Source organism: Stegodyphus dumicola, chromosome 3 (assembly GCF_044657685.1).
Source record: "Stegodyphus dumicola isolate Sdum_Otavi_A_Nest chromosome 3, ASM4465768v1".
In the NCBI taxonomy this organism is placed as follows: Eukaryota; Metazoa; Arthropoda; class Arachnida; order Araneae; family Eresidae; genus Stegodyphus; species Stegodyphus dumicola.
In genome coordinates this window covers 3,474,913-3,502,843 of record NC_140770.1, presented here as the reverse complement: position 1 = coordinate 3,502,843, position 27,931 = coordinate 3,474,913, and the positions used below count along the sequence as shown (strand labels likewise).

General features: G+C 32.5%; 1 protein-coding gene across 12 annotated transcripts in view; it reads right to left on the bottom strand.

Annotated features, from left to right (window-relative positions):
- The window catches only part of LOC146997889 (uncharacterized), a 56,086-nt gene that overhangs the window by 15,715 nt on the left and 12,440 nt on the right, over window positions 1-27,931 (bottom strand). For 11 of the 12 annotated variants that reach the window (XR_015040102.1, XR_015040108.1, XR_015040101.1 and 8 more), the window contains 2 exons: window positions 20,578-20,684; window positions 18,634-18,803 (listed from right to left, as the gene is read on the bottom strand). Coding sequence is in view for 2 of the 12 variants with exons in the window: in XM_085812512.1 (XP_085668638.1) it covers window positions 18,634-18,803; window positions 20,578-20,684 (277 nt within the window). In the remaining 10 variants the exon portion in view is untranslated. Of the gene's footprint in view, window positions 1-18,633; window positions 18,864-20,577; window positions 20,685-27,931 lie in introns of all 12 variants that reach the window. The other variant, XR_015040109.1, reaches the window with a different exon arrangement.

Here is a 27,931-nt window from a genome sequence, read left to right as displayed (position 1 = left end):
CCGAAAATAGAATTAGTGTTGAACGCACAAACGCGTATACCCCAGAAGAGAACGGTGTGTGTGCGTTTTAACCAAATGGCATTAGACACAGTTAAAACTATGCTTAATGATGGTAAAATGGGAAAAGAATGGTGGGCAGAGGCACTTGCCTGTTTCGTACATACGTGGAACAGAGTATGTCATAAAAGCAACTGAACCCCTTATGAAATGTTCCTAAATAGAAAACTCAATGTTGTTTATTTTAAAATATTTGGTTGTTGGCATGCCAAAACAGATTAGAAATAAATTACAAATGAGGTGCAAAGAAGAAATCATGGTAGGATATGCGAAGGAAACTAGGGGTTATAGGATATGACTACCAGAAGAACGCAGATTAATAGAAATCTGTAATGTGTTCGTTAAAAAACTGAATGCAGCAAATGGCATCCTGGAACAGAAATCAAAAACTTTTAAAAGACTAGAGGAACCTAAGCTATTAACAGAATCAGGTGAAGAACAGGAAACGTCTAGAGAAGAAATAAAGTTCTCAGATGACAAATTTACCCCGAAAGAAGAATCAGACTTAAACTGGCAAAGAAAAGCAGTTAAAAGGCCAGACGAAAGACGTACAGACATATATTATTATGTAGAGTTCCCTCTACCCCGTTATAGACACCCGTTTTAGATCCTATAATGATATTGAAACGTATTACGAGGCAAGAAATATTAAATTTGAAAAAGATAAGTTTGATTTTAGTGGAAAAAACGAATACTCGGAGAAAGTTAATTTTGTAGAAAAGGAGACTAGCTCTGTGTCTGAAGAGGCAAATTCCGTAGAAATTGTTATAGCACAAAATTTTAAAGAAACACGAAAATCAGTAAATGCCGAAAAATGGGATAAGGCAATGAAAGAAGAAATTGACACAATGAAGAAAAGAAAGGTTTGGGAATTAGTCGAAAAGCCAGAAAATAAAACTATGCTACGAAACAAATGGGTCTATATGCTAAAAAGAAATGAAAAGAATCAAGTTGTTAGATACAAAGCACGTTCAGTACCACAGGGATTCAGGCAGAAAAGAGGTGAAGATTTTGATGACGTTTACAGTCCTGTAGTAAATTTTTCAATCATAAGAATATTTTTCACTATACAGGTATGTTTATATGGATGGACTAATTGTCAGTTAGATGTAAAGAATGCATATTTATATGCAAACCTAAATGAAAACATATATTAGATGTAAAGAATGCATATTTATATGCAAACCTAAATGAAAACATATATATGACCCAACCAGAGGGATTTATTGAAGAGGAAAATAAAGTGTGTTTATTACAAAAGGCCATTTACGGTCTACATCAAAGCGGCCATGAATGGTTTTGTGAATTTGAAAGTACTTTAGAAAATCTACATTTTAAGAAAATACAATGGTGTAATTGTGTTTATAAGAGTTCAAATGTAACTCTCTTGTTATATGTAGATGATATTGTGATTTTTAGTAAAGATCAATATGGTATAGATAAAGTAATTTCACAGCTGAGTAAGTTTTTTGATCTTAAAGTATTAGGCAAAACTGAAACGTTACTTAGAATTGAATTCTTAGAGAATGAGAATGGGGTTTTTATACCTCAGCAAAAATATATTGAAGAAACTTTTGAAAAATTTAAACATTTCCAGATACCAATAACTTCACTTTCCATAGCTAAAGGCACTATTCTTACCAAATTAGATTGTCCATCTACAAGCGCAGAAATTGCAGAAATGCATACATTACCCTTTAGAAATCTGTTGGGATGTTTAGTTTTTGTAGCTAACAGGACAAGGCCTGATATTACATATGCAGTGAATATCTTATCACAATTTCAGGAGAATCCTGGAATTAGGCATTGGGAAGCATTGTTGAAATTGCTTGGTTATCTCAATTGTAATAAATTATATAAATTAAACTTATCGAAGATTAAACATCTAAATTTATATTGTTATTCAGATGCTGATTATGCAAGTAATAGGGATGACCACTTGTCCATGGGAGGATTTTTATTATATTTAGATGAAGTACTGGTAATCTTGAAAACTGTTAAACAAAAATGTGTAAGTTTATCAACCATGGAAGCGGAGTATATCGCCTTATCTGAAGCAGCGAAAGAATTAATGTGAACGAAAAATGTCTTTCAAGATGAAATTTTAAAGTTTAATTTAAGAGAATATAAACTATTTTGTGATAACAAGTCTGCCATTGATTTTTCTAGACCGGCAATAGAAAATCGCTGAACTAAGCACATAGACATAAAATATCACTTTATTAGAAGACTAGTAAATGATGGAGTGTTTGACCTTGAATTTATCACCAGTAAATTAAATACTGTGGACTTATTTACAAAAGCGGCGACTGCTGTTAATTTAAGGAAGTTTTGTTCAGATGTTTTCAGTGTTTAATATCATAAGATATAATAATAAGACAATAAGTATTTTCATATAACAGAATTGAACTATGAACTTCTGTAATTCTGTGTAAGTTTTGTTTTTGTATTTGCATGAGGAAAACAGGGCTGTTTGTTGCCTTTAATTTTTCCTTATGCAAATTTTGATCAGAGGTCAATCGGCGGTAAGCTAACGTGGTTGCCGATGACGTCAAGATCGGCGGGTTGGCCGAGTATTATATGTACGTCGGTATCGGCGAATGTGTGTTTTTATGAGTTAGCGTAATGCTAGTTTTCTTTCACTCAAATGATTTTAAATGTAAAGGCTACAGTGTTAGCTTATTTTATTTTAATTTACGGAATATAGCATGAATTTTATTTAGATTAGTCTTAGCTTTAAGGGAAGCAAAATATGCTTTGCATTTATCGCCCCTGCCAACACTATATATATAAAGAAGAATGTTTGTTGTGTATTTGTTCACAATTAACTCAGCTACTACTATAGCTATCGTCACAAAGCTTTCTACAATTCTTTTTTGGGTCCTGAGAAAGGTCGACATTCACTCCCTCCCCAAAAATAGCTAAAATCTGAGATATTAATTAATTCTGAAAACTCTAATTTTCGACTTCATTTTTTTTTAGTAGGAACAATCTCGCACGCTGGAGATAAAAACCTGCTTTCTTTGGAGAAGTGTTGTCACTGCTTGCTTTCAAATCGTAGAGTTTGTTAATTAAAAATTTGTAAGTTTTATGATGAAATAAAAACAGCATTGCTCAACATTAAATACATTATTCCCGATTCCAAAAACTCCTGGGAAGCCATTTCGACTGTTCCCGATCTTCGTACAACTTTAATCAGCCAAGATATTAATTAAAAACTCAGAAAACACTCATTTCCCCACTCACTTTTCAAAGTGGCAACAATCTCGCACATTGGTGATAAAAAAAAGTTTTATTTCGAAAAGTGTTGCTACTGGTAGCTTTCAAATCGCAGTTTGTTAGTCAAAAATGTGTAAATGTTACAATATATAAAGAAGAATGTCTGTTTGTGTTTGTTCGCATTATTGACTTATAATGTTATCATACTAAATTAAATATAAAATATATATAAAATATAAAAGTTTATCATAATAAATTATGATAAAAGTATAAATTAAATATTATAAAATAATAAATTTATACTTTTATCATAATTCATTATAATAAATTTTGATAAAACTATAAATTTATTATATAAAAGTTTATCATAATAAATTATGATAAACTTTTTGTCACATTTAATCGACTGAAATTGAATATAGGTGACATACTGGACGGAACTTGAGCTTTTACGATCTTTCGATTAGAAAGACGAAAATCATTAAAAACTGTGTGCGATTGTTGCCGATATAATGGGAGAGAATTAGTTTATTTTTCTACAGAAATTTTTCTGTGGGTTCCATATCGCATCAGAGTGAAAAATGTATGACTATCAATCGCTTTTTTGCATCGTTATTACAGAAGGATTACAGTGGTATCGTTCTCTCCGTTGTTAGATACATTACTCTAAATTTAACTTAACTGGCATCGGATACTTCCTCTAGTAAGTGAATAAATAAATAAAAATGACTAAGTTATAGTTTTGATCTCCAAAAGAACATGTATAATATGTAAAAAATGCTTTTTTATCGAAAACTTCTTAGAATAGACTGCTAGTAGTAATTAAAAAGACGTAGAAAGGAAGACAAAATCTTCTTCTCAAACCTCTTTGAGTCACGCAGAATAGAATATTACGGTAGAATAAAAATATTCTCTCAAGAGGCAATATAAGTGGATAGCTATCTTGGTTAATTCTGACTGCTCTGGTTTGTTAAGCCTAATTAGCGAATTCTGTGTTAGGTTTTGACAAGTGAATGTCAAGCTACTAATTTCTTTTAAATAATGGCCTTCTTTTTCCTTTCCACATCTCTCAGACATTGAGTTGGAGTTAGATATTTTTCTTAATTATTTGTCAAACAGTTGATTCGAGAAAGAAAACCGTTACTACTATTTTTTTTTTCTTTTTTTTAAACTGAGGAGGAAGGGAAGTAAATATAAAATTTAAAAATCTGAAAGCTTTCAGGTTTTGTATTACTCCCAAAAGGGCGTTTTTTAAAGTTTTTGTGTGTTACGATTATTTATTAAATATGTTCTTTGCCCTTAAACCATAAAATTCAATTCAATGGCAATATCACAAAATATTTAAACGATCATATCTTTAGATTTCCGATACGTAGTCCTGTGCACTGGAGATTAAAATGGTTTTTTTTTCGCACAGTGTTACCATTGCTCCCTTTGAAATCATAAAGTTTCTTAATCAAAAACTCATAAATGCTTTACAAAATACGAAATACATAAATAAAACAAATTCCAAATTTGGGCTTCCAAATATAGGAATGGAAGACTACGTTATTCAAAAATGGATGTCTCTAGGTACTGTTGTTTTATCACAATGCCAGAAACATACATACATTTGTGCAGATTTGTCATTATTTAATTTTTTAAATATAATACAGGGCTCTAATATTTGGTGGCAACAATTTGAAAAGTGATTTGCCGTTTATAGTCAATCAATGCAAAATGCCAAAACGAAATGAATAGCCTTCCTCGGTAAATTCCCCTTTGGGATAATAAAATGAAATAAAACTAAAAGTGTTCAGATTTTAAAGTCACACAAGAGAGTTTATTAAGATTTTCTAAACACTCGCTGAGTTCGCAGCTTATTAGTCTGCTCTTGAACTCACTTACATAATTTGTTTTGTTATACACATCGCTTTCTTCGCTTTTACTCCGCGTAAAATTCAATGGTAAAATGACAAAAATATTATTTTACATTTAATACAGCATATCTTTAGAATTTCAAATACAGTAACAAGTATTGTTATGCAGTTTCATATTTTTTCAGTCTTTAATCAGTTGATCATATTAGTATTCAGTTTTGATAGCAAGATGGCTTACAAAACATTTTTTTAACATTTTCTTATTAACATTGTGTTATATTGTTATGTGCTAACAATATTGTTAATTTTTTCTTATTGTTGTGTGTTAACCTTATCTATTAAATATTAAGTTCTTCACACTTCACCACATAAAATTCAATACCAACGGCAAAATCACAAAATATTTAAAAACAGCATACTTTTAAATTGGTGATACAATGTAAGAAGACGCCATGCATATTTTTATATTTGCTATACTATTTCTATAAAAACTAATTATCATGAAAAGTATTTTATTTCCGGCCATGGCAGCATAATGCTTTCATAGAGTTAGAGTCGAATTTGTTTATTAAAATTGAAAGATAAATAACTTCCACTTTTCTGAATGGCAACAGCTTCGCACGCTGGAGACAAAAATATTTAGTTTCGAAGTTTCGCCGTAAGTTCCGTGGTTTCAAATCATTGAGTTTGTTAATGAAAAATTTTAAATGAAAAGTTTTTTAAAATATGAAAAAAAAAATAAAACAAATTTGAAATTCAAAATTCGGGCGTTCAGGTGCAAATGTTTGCATGCAGGACTACATTATTCAAAATTTGCAAAAACATATGCTAGTATGCAACTTTTAAAAATGTTCGTTGTGACATTTTTCTGAAGCATAAGCGGCGTAATTGGGAAGAAAGTGATGCTTAATTACAAAGCTGTAAAAATGGATAATTAGAAGCGAGTGCAAGAGTAGATTAGTAGTCTACAAGCTGAGAGAGAGCACAGAAAACCTTAGCAAATTCATTTAAGTGACTGTAAAAATATTAAACCTTACCGATTTTTTAACTTCTTCTAAATATATAAAAATTTTTTTACACAAGAAGTGCAATATAAAAATGTAAAAGGCAGGAACACAAGAAAACACAACCACAAAAATTACAAAGCACTTAAAACTTCCTCAGAAGATATGTGTTACGTACGATCCACTTGCAAAATTTGAAAACTTTTAATATTCGCTTTTAATAAAGTGAACACTTGATTGTGTTTGCACAGAACTGCTGAAATGCCATGTTTCATTTTGAAATAACTATCGAAGAAAAACTGATCGCATTGAAGAAGGATAAGTCTTTTTCAATATATATATAGTATATACACTAGGTTTTTGAAATTTAAAAGTCACTGGAGAGAAATATATCAAAATATAAAAGTTGGTTTCGAACAACAAACATCATTAACATTTCCATTTTTCTTACCTAGTAGAAGCAGACTTCAGATACGTCAATAATTTACTGTAGAAACCAAGAAACTATCATGTTAAGCAATTTTATGCTAAATATTTAAAATATTACATCAATACATCGAGCGCAGCCATCACGGTAATTAAAATCGAGCCATTGTGCAAATAAAATCTGTGATTCTGTTTCTGAAAACTTGTGTATATTTGTAAAATCAAAAACAATAACAATACGAAAAATAAAAAGGCAAGAACCTAGTAAACCATTTTTCATATTCTAATTGTTAAGTCATTTATGTGCCATAATTTTTATTACATTTATGTGGTATGCTGTACATTATAGAGAAGAATATAAGGGGGTGGCAGAAGAAAACCATCCTTTTAAAAGCAGTTGTACAAGTAAGAAGTAAAAGGTCATTCTTTCATGAAATACATGGACAAGACAACAGCAATAAGTAAAAGCTGGAAAGCCTTTTAATGTTAAAACATATTTTTTTTTTTTTTTACTTATTACATGCTTCGCCTTTAGGCATTAAACGGAAAGGAAGGAATGCCCCGTGGAGGTCACTTTAAGGGAAACTGGCTTGTATCCACCTCATGCATGGGGAAAACCACGAAAACAACCGGGCAGCTAGCCCGTTTGCCGGGAATCAAACTCCGGAACGAACTACCAGCGTTCGGTGGCTTTTACTGCTCGGCTGCTGGAGGGCCTTTGAACATACTAAGAAGGGATTTTATGAATTTCAAGAAGAGTTATTCTAGTCTTTTTTATTCAAGAGAAAGTTACTCATCTTCCTTCTATGAATATTTCGTTACTCGAATATTTAATTTTTTTTATCAATAACTGGATCATAATTTTAAAAATTAAACACATTTCTCTGTTCGAATAAAACTAAGAAATATTTATCATAATTTAAATTCTCTCGAAAATTAATTTCACTGAGTGAATTTCAGTCTCGAAAATATTAAATTTCAATGAGTGATTAATTTAATATAAATGTACTATGCCAAAAAAATTAATTTAATTTTAGACTCGACTAAACAAATTAATGTATCGTTTAGGAAACACCTTTTTCATGAAATAAGCTTTTATTTGCCATTAAAGCAATTTAAATTTATTTTAAAATCTAATTAGAATATCTTATATAATTTTAAAAAGGCTCAATAAATATTATTTCTGTTTTCGAGCTGTACCAATACTCCTTTTGACTATTTAATTCCTGATCTTATTCTTATGACGTATTTTTCTTTCTAAATATTTCAAATGAAATTCTAAACCAATTTTATACATTATGTGAAAAAACATTTTTTTCTGATCAATGGATTTCTTCAAAAGCCCATAAATTGCATTTAAATGTGCTCGTGAAACTCTTGTATACGGTAAAATTTATTTTGGTTAGCTTTAATTATCTCATTCATTAATTAAAGGGAAATACATATTATTAATCTACTTGGTTCTATACATTTACAAATGTACACAGTTGTATATTAAGAATTTAATTTCTTAATAACAGGAAAAGTGTTAAAAATTAATATTTAATAATAATGGCACCTGGTGTCAAAACCTGAAGTATTCATACAGAAAAAATTTCAGTCAAATGTAAATTGCTTTTCATTTGCTATATGAGATTTTTACGTACTAAATAATAAATTGTAATTTATTAAACAGAATGATTTAATGATTTGTAATTATGATTACAAATAATAATCATATAATTATGATTAAAAATCATTAAATAATCCATAATTAAATGGAAATGATTTGTAATTATGATTACAAATCATTAAATCATACATAATTAAATGGATTAATAAAATATGTAATTTAATGATTATTTAATAATAAAATGTAATTTATATTAAAGAGCATTATTTCAGTAAACAGGATTTCGACTTAAATGTTCACAAACTTCCCTTAGAAAAGGCATTACTTATAAAATTACCCAGAAAAGCTACCTTATCTGAGTAGTTTTTCAATAAATCTCTATCGATTTTGAGGGTGATCAGGCACAGTCCCTCATCTTCAGAAGTAAAACATTTTTGCGAACATCTCGCTATCTTAAAAATAGCTCTATAAGTCTAAACTGCGTCCTTCAAATTAATCATGCGATCTTACATAACACTTAATGTGGATGCCTCTTACGAAATCAAAAAGATTGTAAATCAATAGCAATAATAATAAATAAATGTAAATCAAAACTTTTTCTAATTCAAACTGAAACTTTTGACTCCCTTCCTTCTTCCTCTGAATCTTTCTCGCTTTCATCCTAGCAAGACGCTGCTGCAATCATCTAGACTCGCTTTTATTGCCATTGTATCATGTATTGATTAGTGCTCCCTGCTGATGAAAAGTCAATATGGCTGCTCTCTGTGTTATTTTCCCAACATCAGTAGGATCAACAAGATTAATATTATCTCCTGCTTTCCAAAGTATGAAAAATGAGCTCTTGAATAATTTGACCAAGGACTCTTTTTATTGCTAGGTTTTACTCAGATAAATACTACAAATGGAAGGATGAATTGATTAAAATTCAGGAAATTTAGTGGTACGGAGGATGCAGAAATCAGTAGTCCCAATAATCATAACTCATTATAGCAGCTGAAAGGAAACTGAATGTTACCTGCTATTGTTTTTGTGAGTCAAACAAACTTCGGATGGCAGTCATGGGTACAAAAGTCCACCTGTGGTTTCAAGGTCTATGATAGAGTGTTGCACTGGCATGTAAATATTGTCATTTCAGTCTCTCTCCAACTGTTAATTGGTGAGAAATCTTGAACATGCATTGTGCAAAGCAGGAGTTGAACATCCTGTGTATAAAGAATATATAGGGCAATGTGAGGAACATTGGTTTGCCCATTGTTCTATTGAAAGGAGAAGGGACAGAAGCCCTGGATATATTCATAGCCATGGGCATTAAAACCTCAGTAATATGATAGTGACTGGTAAGAGTACCAGATATGCACACTACAGGTGAACAGGATGTGCATCCAGTGCACCTCATACAGTTGCTGGGCCAGCATAATGATGAAAAATGCAAGCTTCGAATATGCATTCTCCACACATGGATATGACTATCATAATATTCTAAAAGAAAAGTGGGACTAATTAGAAAAGGTGGCAAGGTGGACTAATTAGAAAAGGTGGCAAAGGAAAAGGTGACAGATATCATGTGGGCAAGATATCTGTCATTTTGGGCAATAGTGAGAGAAGACCAATGAGATTCTGCAGGCCAATCTCTGTGATTCTCCTGGAGTTATTAACTGCAAAGTCTCGCAAAAATCATTGGACCAAAATGATAAGCAGTTGGGAAACACAGTGATGCACAATACTGAGTCCCCTTGCAACTGAATTCTGAGACATGTTAGTATGAATTCCTTCTTGTCTTATGAGACATTACATGACACCCAACCTTCAAAATAACAAGTAAACATAATGTATGGATGAAAAACTGGCATTTTAGTCTGCCTTTTTAAATTACTTCGTAGTGTTATTTACTCTTTCATATAATGTACACATGTTGTGGAATACTAAACATTTGCATATCCCAGCATGTTCTACTTTTTATGCAAATTTCAGATTTGATGTGTGATTCTGTCATGGTGTAATGATTCAAATGGCCAGCAGCTACAAAGTAACAGTTCATTACATATAAATTTTACAACCTTGGTAAGCATTTCCAGATAAAAAATCTTCATCTGAAGAAAATAAAAATTGCTGTTCCTCGAGCAGTGTTTTTTTCAGTGCCTTGTGATATTAGACAATGATCAAACTATTGAATACACTGAAAACAATACACTCAATACAAAAGCTCTGAAAAGGACTCAATAGTGAATGGCATTAATTGATTACAAAAGATGCTTCCTGACCCAGTTAAAGCAACCCCTCTAACAATTTAGAAACTCAACAAATTAAAAACAGCTTAGAAAATTATTTAGGTCATTACTACTTAAATAATTATTTAACTCATAATTACTAATTTAATGCAATTCTAATTCTAGAAATGACTGGTCCAACTTCTAGAACCAAGTGCTTTTGTTAGATCAAATTGAGTCGATTTTATGTCAATTTTCGGCAATGACTCCCCAAGTCTCTGGGCTCATTCCAATGAAGGCCAGGAAAACACCAAAATTATCATAAAAGGCACAAGGATTTTTATGTGCTGTAAGTTTTAGAAATTATATTAAGAAGTGGAATATTCCACCGATATATCTTACACTTATTGTTCTGGGCAGTATGCTAATATCCCATGTTACGACTGCCCTGTTTGTTAGGGATAAAGAATGCAAAACAAAATTGTGCTAAGTTTAAAGCTTATTTTAAAATAAGTTTCATATCTCAGCTTGATGTGTAATTAATTTAGCTACTGTTATGGATTTAAGCACCCAGCAAGTATCTGACCTTTGGAGGGTAAGACAAAGTTTATTTTGAATGTAGCAGTTGATTAAAATTGGCAAAATTGATTCATAGCTGTAATCAGAAAGAAAATAAATATTGGAAATCAAAGGAAAAAACTTGTTTTCCTATTTGGGTGAGAAAATGTTCAACACATTGCAGAAAAATGTGTGTAGCTACTAAACATATTTTCCTGATAAATGAGCAAGAGCAAAAAATTACTTCTTTGTGTTTATTATGAATGTGCAAAATGTGAAAAAATGAACACTTGAAAAAAATGTGTATAGCTACTAAACATATTTTCTTGATAAATGAGCAAGAGCAAAAAATTACTTCTTTGTGTTTATTACTATGTGATTTTATGAATTAAGAAATGTGAAATATTATTAAATTACTTCAAACCACTACTTTCTACCCAAAATCTAGTTTACTACTTTTAAAGATAATATTTATTACTTTTCAATCCTCTTCAGCTCCAACATATCTCTCCTACTAACAAGAAATTAGCCACCCCTTTTTACTGCATTGTCTTCTTCATATAAATGCAATTTTATATACTAATTCCAGCTATTACATTATAAAGAATTTAGTCTACGGAAAAGTCACTTCATGTTGTCATTATGCTGCCAGAGTATAACTTTGAAATTTTAAATGAAAAACCTGAGAATGCAAATGTTCTTTTAAAACAAATGCTAAAAAAGTGCAGAAAAGATATTATAATACAGAAATAAAAAAACTGCAAGTAACTTCTTTTCTTGATATTTTCTGTCACATTGCAAATACTAAGTAAATCTTTCATTTTCTAAAGTATTAATCCTAGAAATGATTTCCAGTTACAGAGGTTTTCAAAACAAGATATAGAAAGTTATCAAAATAAATTCAATTATGTGTATCAAAGAAGTCTATAAATATAAAATCAAATATTGTATACGGTATCCGTAGCACAAAAATTCCAAGTAAAATATTCATTATGCCTAATGCCTAATCATGTATATATGCATGTATGTAGGTAGGTACCTATATATTTATTTAGAGACATAAATATGGTTGACAAATTCATAAAAATATTCAAGAATGAATTTTCTGACTTAGATACCATTTCAATGCTTAAATTTTCAAACAAATTTAGGGAGCATTTAAAAGACAAAAATGCTTGTTCGGCAATTAATGGTTCTATATTATAAAATGGTATCATATGTTATGAAATTTGTAGCTTGCCCATTGAATTCTTACATCACATAGAATTCAATAGTAGATTCACATTTAGAATTCTCAATAGTGTGTTAAATGTTGCCATAAATTTTCCTACTTTCTATTGTTGTTTCTCAATTCATCATATCAATGCATAGTTTTCTTAACAAAATGGCCTGCACAACTATCTTTGTCTTTTTAACTTTATTATTAAACATTTCTTTCTTTGCACTTACCCCACACAAAATTTAATAGCAAAATCACAAAATTTTTAAAAACAGTATATCATTAGGATTCCTGATGTTGCGATGTAAATGTGAAGGAACTCAAAACACGTCCTTGTTTTAAACATGAAACTTATATTAAATAACTGCACAATACAAGTATAAACAAGAAAATAACATATAACACTTATAAGTACGAGAACAGAACAAAATAGTGAAGAATAGACAGCATAGCAGCTGCCTTGCGAATGCGTTCGTCTGAGTCTGACTGTTCAACTGAATTAAAAATGTTCTTTGGCATAGTTCCAAAAGCGAAAGAGTCAGGTTGAGTTGTTCTGTTCCGGTGCACCGAAACATACTCCCACCCTATCAGGCATTAGTCCTGATATATGGGCAAAGGTGCTAATTTATGAATGTTTCTTTTGAAAACAGAGTTTTTAGTTTTAACCGTGGCCACATGAACTAGTCCGTCAATACCATGATGAAGTTCGACCACTTGTCCTAGTGGCCAAGAACCTGGAACATGACCATCATCTAGTAACAGGACGATGTCTCCAATTTTCATATTCGGCTGAGTGTCCTTCCATTTCTTTCTGGTTTGAAGAGAAGATAGATATGCTTTGGTCCATGATTTGCAGAAGTCCTTGCGCATCTTTTGAAGGAGATCCCACCTATTCCGTATATTGGCAGGACTAGTAAGAGGTAGTTCAGGAGGGGATAGGATCACGTCTCCTATTACTCTTTTACAGTGATATTTGGTTGATTTAATTGCGGCCTCCCAAATTCCTCCGAAATGAGGAGATGCTTGAGGTATAAAGTGCCATTCTATTGATGCTTGAGTTAAATGATGAGCAACGGCTTCGTTCTTAGGAAGTGAGGCCCACAATCGTTGTATTTCGCTGAGTTTTCGATTAGCCCCAACGAAGTTTGTTGCATTGTCACTGTAAATGTGACTTGGAGCTCCTCGTCTAGCACTGAAGCGACGCAAAGCAGCTAAAAATGCATCAGCGGTTAAACCGCTCACTGCCTCGATGTGTAGTGCCTTAGTAGCGAGACAAATAAATAGAGCAATGTAACCCTTGGTTGATTTTGCTCCACGGCCCTTGTTGAATTTGATTGAAATAGGACCGGCATAGTCCACTCCGCAGTTGAAGAACGGCCTCTCGAGTGTTACACGATGCTTAGGTAGATTACCCATAAGCTGAGATGTGGTGGATGCTTTAAATTTGAAGCATTTGATGCATTTGTGAACACATTTATTAATGAGCTTTTTTCCACCTATTATCCAATATGATTGTTTGATAATGTGGGACAGTAATGAAGCACCAGCATGTAAATAAGTTACATGCTTTTCTTTTACGATGAGCTCACTTATCTTGTGTTTAGCAGGTAGAATCACTGGGTGCTTTTGATTAAAAGACAATTCTGAATTTTGTAAATGCCCTCCCACCCGTAAAAGACTGTTTTCATCTATAAACGGATGGAGGGAGTGTAGATGACTTTTCTTAGGCAACGATCTTTGATTTTTAATGCATTTTAGGTCTTCATTAAAATAATCTTTCTGAACCCATCGAATTACGATTATTTCTGCATTTTTAGTTTCCGTGTAAGTGAGTGGAGAAAAGGAATCAGTTATAAGTGTTTGACATTTGTTATTGGTTTTGCACTTATTGATGAATCTTAAACAATATGCTAAAATGCGTATAATCTTAGAAAATGATGAATATTTTTCAAATAAATCACTATATAATTCATTTGATGTAGCACTATGAAATGAAAATATAGGATCAGATCTTTGTTCAGCTTTAATTAGATCCTTGATTTCTTTGGAAGCGGATTCCTCTTTCGGCCAGTGAGACGAATCCAAAAAAAGCCAACTTGGGCCATTCCACCACAAGTTGCAATTAGGAAGACATTTGGGATCAATACCACGCGAAGCGATATCTGCTGGGTTATCTTTGGAAGGGACATGCCTCCAGTATTTTGTTGGAAGTACTTCGATTATTTGAGTCGTCCGGTTTGCAACAAAAGTCTTCCATTTACGGGGATGTGCCGAGAGCCAGGAAAGTACGACTTTGGAGTCAGTCCAAGCGTAAACATCAAACTTATATTTTTTGAGAGTGTTCATGACTGCACGATATAACTTTGAGAGCAAATGAGCACTGCACAGTTCCAATTTAGGAACAGATACTTGTTTAATAGGTGCGACTTTAGTTTTAGAAACTAAGAGAGAAATCTTTATTTCATTTCCGTGTATTTGTTTGCAATATATTGCAGCAGCGTAAGCAAGTGTTGACGCGTCGCAAAAGCCGTGCAATTCAAATGTGTCAGAGGAAATAAGCGTTACACCTCTAGGAACGGTAAAATGTTCAACTGCATTGAAAGATTTCTGAAATTTAAACAAATCTTCAGCAAGACTTTGTGGAATAGGAGAATCCCAGTCCTCTTTTGTAAGCCAGAGCTTCTGATAAAAAATTTTCATTACAACAGTACATGGTGAAATTAATCCTAATGGATCTAAAAAGCATGCCGATTGGGACAAAATGTGTCTTTTTGTCAGCGGTGAGGTGAGTGCAAGTGCGGGTTTGAACATGAATGTGTCTGTTGAAGAATTCCAAAATAATCCTAAGACTTTCGTGCTTTCCTTATCATTAGGAATTATTTCTAAATTAGCGTCCGTTGAACAATGTTCTTGAAATTCTGCAAGAAATGCATCTGAATTAGAATTCCACTTTCGTAGGTGGAAACCGTGTGTTTGTAAAATATTGGTAATTTCCTTACAAAGTGATATTGCATCACTATCGGTACTTGAACCCGATAGCAAATCATCCATGTATACATCGTGTAGTAAAGTATGAGACACAGCACTATTTTGTGAATAATCTAATGCACCTAGTGGCTAGGAAAGAAGCTGGAGCTAAACCATATGTTACGGTGTTTAACTTGTATGTGCGTATTTCTTCGTTAGGATTAAACCTCCAAAGAATTTGTTGGTAGTTCCGATCCTCATCGGACACTAAAACTTGACGGTACATTTTCTCTATGTCCGCTGAAAAGACTATTTCCGGAAATCGAAAATTAAGTAAAATTTCGAAAATGTCTCGTTGCAATTTAGGACCAACACCCAAGATAGAATTCAATGATTTACCATTGGAAGTTTTACATGAAGCGTCGAAAACGACTCTTAATTTAGTAGTTGTACTAGACGGCTTGATCACTGCATGATGGGGAAGGAAATATTGCTCATTCTGAAATCTATTTAAACAGTTTTGTGTGACCAATTCCATATGACCTAAATTTTCATATTCATGCATAAAATCCTTGTATTCGGTTTCAAATTCCGAGTTTTCCTTAAATTTACGTTCCATAGCATATAATCGAGAAAGTGCAGCTGGTTTTGAATTACCTAATTCAGATTTAGATTTTAAAAATGGCAACTTCACCACAAAACGACCATCTGAATTAATTGAGTAATTTTCCCGAAAATGTGTTTCAACAAATTGTTCTTCAGGTGAGAATACAGTGTCAGTTGAATTTGGCACTTCTTCTAACTCCCAAAACCTTTTTAATTCGCTGTCAATATTTATTTCATAAGTATGCATGTTTGAAAGTGAATTTGATTTCGTTTGAGATTCCGGTAGTTTTCCGGATATGAGGAAACCAAAAATTGAGTTTTGAGCAATTAAATCACTTTGAGAACAAGTTATTTGTCCAGGAAGTAAAATAGAAAACAAGTAGTCAGATCCTAGAATAATATCTATCTTATCCGGAATGTGAAAATATGGATCAGCTAACTTTACATTTTTTAAATGCGAAAAGTCTTTCTCATTTATTTTTTGGCTTGGAAGCGCAGCAGTTAGTTTATCTAATACAAATGCCTTAATTGGCATTCTCACTGATGCATCATGTATTGACATCAACTCGATTTCAACGCAACCTTTTGTAACTGCGACTTCTGACTCAGCTAAACCCTTGACAGGAAAACGCGCATTTTTCCTTTTAAATCCCAATAAATTAATACAAGATTCAGATAATAATTTTGATTCGGAACCACTATCACAAAGCATTCTAATATTACGTTTTTGACCCATCGAATCAATTACATTTACATATGCAGTTGGCAATAAGCCAAAAGTTATCTGAACGCTATTATTTTGAATTACAGTTCCGTTTTTGTTTTCATTCGTAGACGCAATGTTTGGTATTTCATTCGCGGTTGGATTCTTTTTTTGCTATTCTGACTGAAAACTGGTCTCAGAAAGAGACGCAGATGTTGAATAACTTTTTAACTGATTTTCACACAGAGTACTATGATGCAATAACTGGCAATAATGACAACGATGTTGAGACATACATTCAGATTTTTGGTGCTGACTAGAAAAACAATTTAAACAAAGATTATTTTTCCTGACAAATTGATTTCTTTCTTTGACAGTTAGTGCTTTAAATTTGGGGCATTTGAACAGAAAATGATCTGATTTACACATAATACATTTGATACCTTTGTTCACAGAAAATCTTTTAACACTAGGTTGAGTTTTTTCCCTTTCTTTTTCGTGGAAAATTTCTAAAGAGGAACATCTATCATTTATAAATTGAATAAACATTTCAAAAGTAGGAAATTCCACTTTTGCTGAAAATTCAGACCACCGTTTACATGTTTCGTTGTCAACCTTCTGTAATAAAATATAAATTAGCCAGACATCCCTTTCACTAGCTTTTGGATCAATAGATTTTAAACCTCTGATAATTTCATCAGATGTATCGGCAATTTTTCGCAAATTAATTGCATTTGCATTAAGTACACAAGATTGTTCCATGAAAGTTTTTATTAGTGATGTGACAATTTGTTTTTTCTTATCATACCTAGATAATAATTTTCCCCAGGCTTCCATATAACTATTTTCTGAAATGGGAATATGTTTAATAATAGAAGCCGGTTCATCAGTTAATAAACCCTTTAGATATTGAAATTTTTGAATGTTGCTTAAATTTTCATTGTTATGCACTAATGATACATATAAGTCCTTGAAAGACATCCAATTTCTGTAATTACCGTTAAAAGACTGCATATTTATTCTCGGTAATTTAAAATTGTTAGCAGTATTTGTAGTACTATAACCTGGCATTTGACGTTCATTAACATCAGTAACTTGCATATTAACAGTAACATTTAATTTCTCAAGTTCTTGTTGTAGTTTGGCTTTGGTTTCATAATATGTTTTCTCAAATTCTTCCATTTCAGAACTTTCCAGCGGAAGTTCTGCGTCTGCCTTGTCAAAATCAGAATAAATGCTTTCAATTTTTTGAAGTTTATTTATTAAATCGTATTTTTCGAATAACTGCTTATCATCATTAATGAAATTTGAAATTCTGGTAAGAGCAGCTTTCGCTCTACCTCTACTATTTTTTCCAATCCTAGCCTTGTCTTCCATTACGACGTAATGGTGCAATGAGGAAAACCAAAGTCAAACTTGTAAAAAAAGAAAAAAAAAATACTTATCTTGCTTGGTCTTTAAATGAAGTTCGAAGCTAAAAGTATCCAGTAGTATCCATTACTGTACCGAATGCAGTGTTGCAGTGCTGACGAAACCGAAATCAAAAGTCTTTTAATCTCGTCGGTGCCTCCAAAATATTATGTTGCGATGTAAATGTGAAGGAACTCAAAACACGTCCTCATTTTAAACATGAAACTTATATTAAATAACTGCACAATACAAGTATAAACAAGAAAATAACATATAACACTTATAAGTACGAGAACAGAACAAAATAGTGAAGAATAGACAGCATAGCAGCTGCCTTGCGAATGCGTTCGTCTGAGTCTGACTGTTCAACTGAATTAAAAATGTTCTTTGGCATAGTTCCAAAAGCGAAAGAGTCAGGTTGAGTTGTTCTGTTCCGGTGCACCGGAACACCTGATATAGTGTTAAGTGTTGCCAAAATATTTTTTTTTAATTCCCTATATCATTTCTTTCAAAATAATACATAACAATAACATTTAGAGGCAGTATCCTTTTATTTGAAAAGTAATGTGAACATAAAAGTGGTACGGAGAAAAATGAGAAGTGAGCTCATCTGGTGATAGTAAAAAATAAAAAATAGAAACATCTACATAAACTTACTATCCCAGAGTTTAGTTTTTACTATAAAAATAACCATTCCTCTCATAAAATGAGTCAATGGTTAATAATTTAACTTAAATGGGCAACATAATATCTAACAGAACTTAAAAATACACTCAATTTTCTCACCTCAGAGTAAGGCCCAAACCACCAGTTTGTAGGATCAAGTTCCTTGCTCTCAAATCATCCAATAACTTAAATGCATTGATTTCAGAACCATCAATTGAAATGTCATCATCTTCAAAGAAACCTGGTGGTTGCCACCAACGACTTCCAGTTGATGCCATTCTCAAGAAGAACTATAGGATAAACATGAGCATGAGAATAATTCAGTTCATGTAGTAGATGCCATTGTATGCCTGAGAAATGAGCAAAATAATTGAAAATTTTAAACAATTAATAAAAAGTGAAATAACTAAATATTACTGAAATAGTGAAACCATTTTAATGCATTAAAAATATTTTTTTGTGCATATGTGTGTACTTATAAATATTTATGGGGCAAGAAAATAAAAATTCAGCACTAGAAATGGATGGATGATTGTCAATCAAATGGTAACTTTAATGTACATTTTAAATTGCAATAATGTATTGTTCAGTAATGAAGCAAAGAGAACTTGAATGATTCTTCTTTTTAGTGGCAACCAAATTGCTGATAAAAAATCTGAAATTTTAACAACTGTTTCTATGCAGTGGTTTTATTGTTATATATAAATACCAGCATTTAGTTACTTTCTTCAAGTGTCTTCTCATAACAATGAAGGAGGAAATGAAATAAGAACCGGATAATAACAAAAGCCTTCATATGCAAAAAAGGTTTCATTCACCTTTTTTGTATATTATACGCACAATGAAGTGCATATGCATATCTACATAATGCTATTTATCCCTAAGGATAAATAGCATTATGCAGATATTCTGGTACTGCTGCCTCATTTTTGAACATGTGAAGATATTCCCATAGAATATGCACAGGTGTAAGTTTAGCATCTCAAAGCAATTGCTAAAAATCCTGATCATTCAAGAAGCAATCTTGAATGATCATGATCTTTGTAGTCTCAGCCATAATCATGTGTAGCCAATAACACTAAACCTTAGTTCAGGTGATCACCTAACTACATGAGCAATCCAGACAGGACGCTTCATTTAGTTGACTCTTTACACCTGATTAGATAAATTGTGACTTCTTATTTCTTTGTACAGACTTCAGAAGCCAAAGAACTGTGATAGTACCACATCCAACAGCATGCCATTGTATCAGCATCTGCCTTCTATGAGTTGTAGAACACAATGACTGGTTCACTGATGAATGGAAGCAAGTGGCATGAAGGTATGAGTCTTGATTCCAAATGCATTAAGCTGACTTTAAGGTTAGAAATACGGTACTATCCTTATAAAGCCAAACTTCCAATGTGCCAGTCTGAAAATGGACAAGGTCATGATGATTGTGATGATTCAGTGATGGTTCGAGACAGCTTCCTTGACAGTGTTTGGGATCTTTGGTATTTGAACCAACAAGTATGTGAAACTGCTCAAAAGTCACATTTCTTATCATTTTTCTGCTATCTGGATGAAAATAGAGTGTTCCAAAACGACAATTTCTCCCCTGAGGAGCATTTTACAGGATTCTTTTTTCTGAAATGGCCACCAAGAACCCAAACTTATTAAATCCTTTGGTATATCTTGAAGGAAGAGGTGCAATCCCATCATCCATCATCACAGTGTTCTTAATTCATTCATGGGAAATCCTAGATGTTTGGCACGGCTTACCCCTGAAACATTTCTGCTGACTTTTTGAAAGTATGCCTCAGCATGTGATACACATTGTCAGGGTTAACAGAGAAATAACTTATTACTAATCAAGTATCCCTAATACAGTGACACTTCAGCAGACATGTCATGATTATGTGAATACTATGTATAATATTTTAATAATTATAAATGCATTACTTAATAATTTCTTTAAAGTAAAGAAAGAATGGCATTATGTAAAAATAATGGAATGACTCAAAAACATTTTCAAGCATTTAAATAATATCTCATGTAATATTCAATTTGATTAAACATATTTACCACCATTTGTAGAAAATTGTAAGTATGCACTGTGGTTCCTAGAAGTTGCACCAATGCATGCCAGATTTTCTCCATATCCTCCAATTCGTACAATAAATCTGATGAATCTAAAAAAAAAATATTTTTACAGTTAAAGAAAACATTAAACATATTTTATTACAAATGAAATAGATTTTATGTTCTTATGTAAGATCTTAAAAAAGGTAATGCAGTATTCAAAATGATGATGTCCACTTTTAGTAAGTGGAAGTTGAGCTGAAAAGGAAAATAAATTACTTTTAGCCAAAAATTATCCCCCACATAAAGAAACAGGTGCAAGTAACCAAACACTTAGCAACTTTGGCCTGGACTTGACAGTTTTCCTCTTCTCCAAGTTATCCATATGAACAACTTTACCTGAATGTCTGCTTTTCTCAGTTTTTTTGCTCATTTGGCTAAAAACTGTTAAATTTGGCATATTAATGGACAGTAATTCTTTGACAGAACAGTCAAAAATCTCTAAAATACAATTCATATGAATTTGATCATGTTTAGAATAAATTTTAGTTTATAATTAAAATTAAAGAAATACGTTTTAAGTTTGGCTAAGTTTTCAAGCAAGAAATTATCCAACAATGATGAGATACATTTATATGGATTTGAGATAGATTAACTGTATCACTTTTCAAATTGTTGTCACCAAATATTAGCATCCTGTATTATTTTTAAAGAAATTAAATAAAGAAGGATTTGCATGAATTTATGCATGTTTCTTGCATTGTGAAAAAACAACTGTAGAGCAATCAAATATTGAATAATGCAGTCCTCCACCCAAACATCCGCATCTGGAAGTCCAAAATTTGAATTTGTTTTATTATCTATTTCATGTTTTACAAAACTTTAATAAATTTTCAGTTAACAGACTCAATGATTTCAAACCAAGCAGTGGCAACACCGTACGAGTTTGGTGTTTGACTGCTTTTAAATATCTTGCGATTTTGCTGTCAAATTGAATTTAATCTGGTAAAACTGAATACTGATATAGAACTGATATAATGAACGCTGATATAATAAATTGAGAAAAGACTGAAAAAAATTGAAAAATATATGTCCTGCAATTTTGAAGTTGCTCAATTTCTAACTGGACATGGTAAATTCAATTCATATCTGAAGAGATTTAGATTATTTAGTACAGACTTGTGTTCATGCAGTTTCGGGGGAGTGCAAAATGTTGTCGAACATTTGTTGTTCTATTGTTCAAAGCTCAAGGAAGGATAAAAGAAACTCATTTCTAGGTTAAACTCTGTGAATATTACATTTCCTCCCCCTCTTCACATATTTGTCCAACATAAAATGGCTTTCTCTTTCTTCTGTAAATTTATCTCTTACATATCATCTGTGAATTTGTAAGTTTTTTTTTTTTTTTTTACTTACCTCTGTAAGCCTTGTGTAATACTATGTTTAAATGAGATTTAAAATTTTCAAAAAAAAAAAAAAAAAAAAAAAAAAAAAAAAAACCACTTAACACTGCAGTAGAGTATATTCCTAATATATGTCTTTTACGCTGTCTCAACAGTTAAAGCCCATTCTAAAAACAATTTGCTCAAAGTCCAGAAATGAATTTTCTGATCTTTTATAAATATTTCAACAATTTAATGCATTTTATGCATTTTGAAATTATAATGTGCATAAATATACTATCAAAAACGAAGTGGATGATACATATAAACAAGCATCATAGCATGATATTTTAATTATACATTTAACTAAAGTTATATATTTAATTATACAAATTAAACTACTTCTTATTATAAAGAAACCTATATTTAAGGAGGCAAAGAGTTGCATGTGGCTGTTCAGTTTACAGAGGAAATTTTGATGAATTATAAAATTTCTGACCACACCTCAAATTATGATAAAAACTTAACAGTGCTTTGAATTTTCAGTTTGTTTGTTTAATAGTTTTTATGGGGAAGCATAATATTCTTAAAGTGAAGATGTCTTAATGGAAGATCTTTTAAGGGTAACTGTCTCTCATTCACATTACACAAGGAGAAAAGTGAAAAAATGCCCATGTAGCTAGTTAATTTGGGAACATCGCATTTTCTGAACTGACGAAAATTTTAATAAACTGAAATGAAATTTCAGAAACATTTCCCTTGCAAAATGCATAGAAAGAAAAATTAATCTTATCCCTTAGACACATACAGGGGTTGGACAAAATTATGGAAACACCTTTAAAAAAACATGTTTCTTTGCTTAATATGGTGAAGGAAACCTGTTGGCATCCAAAACAGCTTGCAGTCTTCTCGGAATGGATAAATACAGTTCCTGTATGTTTGCCAAGGGAATATTATACCATTCTTCCTGCAAAACGGTGGCAAGTTCAGATAACGATGTTGGCGGTGTATAACAAGAACACACTTTCCGTTCCAATGTAGACCACAAAGGTTCGATAATATTCAGGTCTGGTGACTGTGGTGGCCAGGGGAGATGGGACAACTCATTCTCGTGCTCAGAAAAGCAGACCTGGACAATGTGAGCTGTGTGAACAGAGGCTTTGTCGTCTTGGAAGACACCATCACCATCGGGGAACAAAGTTTGTACCATGGGATGAACTTGATTGGCCAAAATGTTCACATAAGTCTTGGCAGTCATGTGCCCTAACACAGTAATCATGGGGCTAGCAGAGAACCACTATATGGCTGCCCAAACCATAACAGAACCCCCGCCATGTTTCACTCTTGGCAACAAGCAGTCTGTATTATAGGCTTGAGATGGCGTTCTCCAGACGTAAACTCGGCCAGAAGTGGGAAACAATGTGAAAGAAGACTCGTCAGACCATATTACTCGCTTCCACTGCTCTATAGTCCAGGCTTTATGACTTAAACACCACCTTTTCCTGTTACGGCATTAGCATCACTGATGAGTAGCTTCTCAATTGCAGCACGGCCAGCAATTCCCTGTTTATGAAGCTCCCTTCTAATTGTTTTGGTACTCACAGGGTTTGGTAACACAACATTCATTTCAGCAGTAACTTTTGCAGCTGTGGTCTTCTTATTTTTCATCACAATTGCTCTTAATGATCGTCTGTCATGATCACTCAGGACACACTTTCGTCCGCGCTGTGATTTAGCAGATGATGTTTTTCCGCTTTTCAAATATGCGGAATAAATCTTCGATACAGTACCTCTTGAAACACTAAACACCTCGGCTACCTTGCTTACGGAAGCACCTATCATACGTGCTCCAACAATTTACCCACGTTCGAAGTCTGTTAACTCTGACATAATGCAATGACAACATCACATAACAGTACTCCGACAACAACTGAACTGTTTAGCACATTTACGAAGTTGTATAGATGGTGTCAGTAGTCAAAAACGCCAGCGGCACCTACATATTTCATTAAAATCAATCTTTCTTTTCAAACATGCATTTCACAAGGTGTTTCCATATTTTTGTCGATCCACTGTATTTTTAGTAACTTTGCTACTCAGTCAATTTGAGCAGCTTTCTCATTTTATTGGAATGTTTGTATAATTAATCAAACATTTTTTTGTGTTATATTCATATTTTATATCTTTTTCATTTAACAGTTTATATATTTTTCTCTTTTTCCATGAAAAATGAGTTCAAATCAAAATTCCAAATTGTCTCACATGTTGAGCTAACAATATGATCTCACAAGCTTAAGATTATGTTTTAATACTATTTACAATGTCTTTAAAGCTTTAACTATTCTAATTAATGCTGATTGCAATTTATGTAGCTAACACAGAAATATCAAATATGAGATTAAACTACAAAGTCAGAATGTAGCCATTTGCCATGTATGTTATGCTTGCTGTTTCATTTCATTTTAAAATAATAATTTAGAGGTATATGCATCAGTGAAATTTTTTTTATAATTTATCCTACGAAATTTAATTTAATTAAATAACTGCAAATTAAAATGAAAGTACGGTCTTCCAGGAATAAAATTTGAATTTACTGTTGTCTAATCATTTTTTAAAATAGTATGTTGAAGACAGAAATCTCAAGCTAGCTGAATAAACTAATTACTTTTAATACTTATTAAGGAAGAGAGTTATTTATAAATCCATGCATTTTAGCTTTCTTTAAGTTAATTTCTCTAGATTCTTTTAAAATCAAAATTACATAGAATAACACGTTTAATTTTTCCTATTCAAGTAAGAACGCGAGTAAAATGCAAATAGGAGAAAACACAAATAGCCTGCTCTGTAGAAGTTAAAAGTTAGTGCTGTTAATTAATATGCAAAATTTGGCAAATAGTTGCCAAATATAAGCCAATTGAAGACATGCAACTTAAGCAAAAGTTAACACCCAAGTAAGACAGGTAGAGATGCAAGATATTTTCTCAATGGAAAGATATTATTTACTTGCAACCTGCCTCATTTCCCTTTCTGTGTGTGTGGGGAGGGGGAGAAATTTCCACTCTGAGTATACTATCTTCCCTTTCAGCTAATCTTCCACTGACTGAAAAGACACCAAATCATTCAAAATATCTCACCAATGTTCAGAAAAAATATGTTTTCTGTAATATGCAGAAACTGGTTTATTTGATTATGACAAAGCATGTCTATGTGCATATATCCCAAAACTAAAGAAACAATTAGAAATTAAATTAATCAGTCCATTTTATAAAAAGAACCATAAAGAAAAAGTCTTACTTAGTGTTCGGTGTCTGAAAGAGTATTGCTTAGCAGCATTGTTTTACGCCAAGCAGAGTTTGGCTTTAATGTAACCCTAAAGTTATTCCGTTTTTGCCTTATTAGTATGTATGATTTTTGACTTGATGTGGGAGCATATGAATGCTCGCTTTTAGCCAAGTTGCATAGGTAACTATAAGCACATGCGTGTGCTAGTATTCAATAATGTTGTTTTTGTTAAAATAAATTTGTTATTGTTAATATTACAGTTCGCTTACTTAAGTTAAGTTTTACTAAATAAGTTGGAGCTATCTTCAGCAGGAACAGTTTGGTCACTTAAGCCGGAGAAGAGTATGGCTACTAATATTGTTTCATTGAATCGCCAACGCGGCGTAGTGAAAACGAAACTCGGAGCTTTGATAAAATTCCTTGATGAATATAAAATGGAGGAGAATAATAAAATTTCGGGTTAAGCTATCAGGGCCAATGTTCCTTCTTACCTTCTTTGGGAACATACAAGGACCTGACTCGGAACAGAGAGCTTACTAAAGCTATGTTCACTAAATTGTGGTAAGTAGACAGGATACAGACGAAGGGTATACAAAACCCTTTATTTTTCTCTATTTACAATGACTTCCGTACTTCGGAATACACCGACCCGCTACTTGGGGTCAAAACGTAAAAGTATAAAAATAAAACTAAACTCTAATTTAACTTTAGAATAATAAACGTGGAAGATTGGCCTTAAATTAACAGGAAGCGTATGTAGTACAGAGAACTGTGAATACTACAATACGTTTAAAATTTATCAAGAGGATTAAAACCTCTGGCCTGGAAGGCAAACAGCAACTAAGTAACTTCTAAGGTAAGCGGCCTGCTTCGACTCTCTGCTTCCTCTCTCTCGCTTGGCAAAAAGCCACAACTTAAATACTTGGCGTTCGCCAGACAAACTTTGCATAAAAACCTTAACGCTTATAATTCTGGCCGGAAGTAGAAAATAAGAAGTGATAGTAAAGATTTAAAATAAAATAAACGTTAGTAAAACTTAAGATCCTTACAAAGCAACTCATAGTGGAATACACCAGTTTACCAGAGGAAATTGACTTGAAAGATAATCTAAGCATTACACAAGAATTGGAAGAAAGAATCAAAGAGTTCGAAGTAAGATTTAGAATTTTTCTTTTTAATTGTGAAACAAATAATAAAGATAAATTTGAAACCAAAACTGTTTCTAAATCAAATTTTAAACTGCCTCATTTACCTTCTTTTTCAATTTTATGGTAGATATGAAAATTTAAAAAATTTTAAAGTGCAATTTATGTCTATGATTGGTAATAATGAGTTTCCATTATGATACGGTTTAGAAAACACATTTATGCATTTACTGCCAATATTGAGAAGATGTTTCGACAAATTTAAATATTGCCATCTCAGACCAAATATCAAAAAATACTTTGGAAGGAAGATGAAGATAAGCCTATAGAAATATACAGACTCAAAACGGTAACTTATAGCACAGCATGTGCTCTATACTTGGCACAAAGGACTCTTCAACAGTTAGCGAAGGATGAAGAAAAGGATTTTCCTGTAGCATCGAAAGTGGTCTTGGAAGATTTCTATATAGACAACTGTCTTACCGGATCTTCGAATTTGAAGGAATGCATTAAGCTCCAGAAAGATTTGACAGAATTGCTCCAAAGAAGAGGAATGAAGCTACACAAGTGGTGTACTAGTTTGATTTGCAGAACTCTGATTTACAGAATTTTTCATTTGATCGTAATAGTAATACAACTGTGAAGACGTTAGGTATGTTGTGGAATAATAAGAAGGATACATTGCACTATAAAGTTATTACTGTTAATGAAAAGCCTGATGTTATGAAAAGAGATGTTTTATCTCAAATAGCGAGATTATATGATCCTTTAGGCCTACCACTATTCACTACACTACTATTCATGCAAGCACTTTGGCTGCTTAAGCTAGACTGGGCAGAACAGCTACCACCACCTCTTGCCAATGAATGGATTTTGTTCATTAAAACTCTTCATAGTATAGAAAATATACAAGTGCCTCGTTGCATCTTAAAAGAGACTTTTTCAATGCTCATTTTACAAGGATTTGCGGATGCCTCCAAGAAGGCATTTGGGGCAGTGATATATCTTCAAGGCATTACAAGCCGTGGTGAATATTGTAGTAAACTTCTTTGTAGCAAATCTTGTGTAGCGCCAATCAAGACCATCACTATTCCTAGATTAGAACTATCAGGATGTCTACTCCTGTCCAAACTTATGCAAAAGGTTTTAGAAGCTTTGAAACTCAAAATTGATGATGTTAAGCTCTGGTCAGATTCAAGCATTGCTTTACCTTGGATCAATACATTACCACATCTTTTGAAAACCTTTGTGAGTAATAGAGTCTCACAAATTCAACAACTTACTTCTAACTATCAGTGGGGACATGTGTCTTCAGAAATGAACCCAGCCGATATCATTTCCAGAGAATCAGATGCTACAACTCTTGGATCTAACAAGCTGTGGTGGAAAGGTCCTGATTTTTTAAACAAGGACGATTTTCAAGATAAAAATGGACTTAGTGATGAGCTTTATTCTTCAGAACTGAAACCAGTTACTTCCTTGTTGACTTTAAAAACTGATTCATTCTTTGATGACTGCCTAAAAAATAACTAATGATTTCTAGAAACT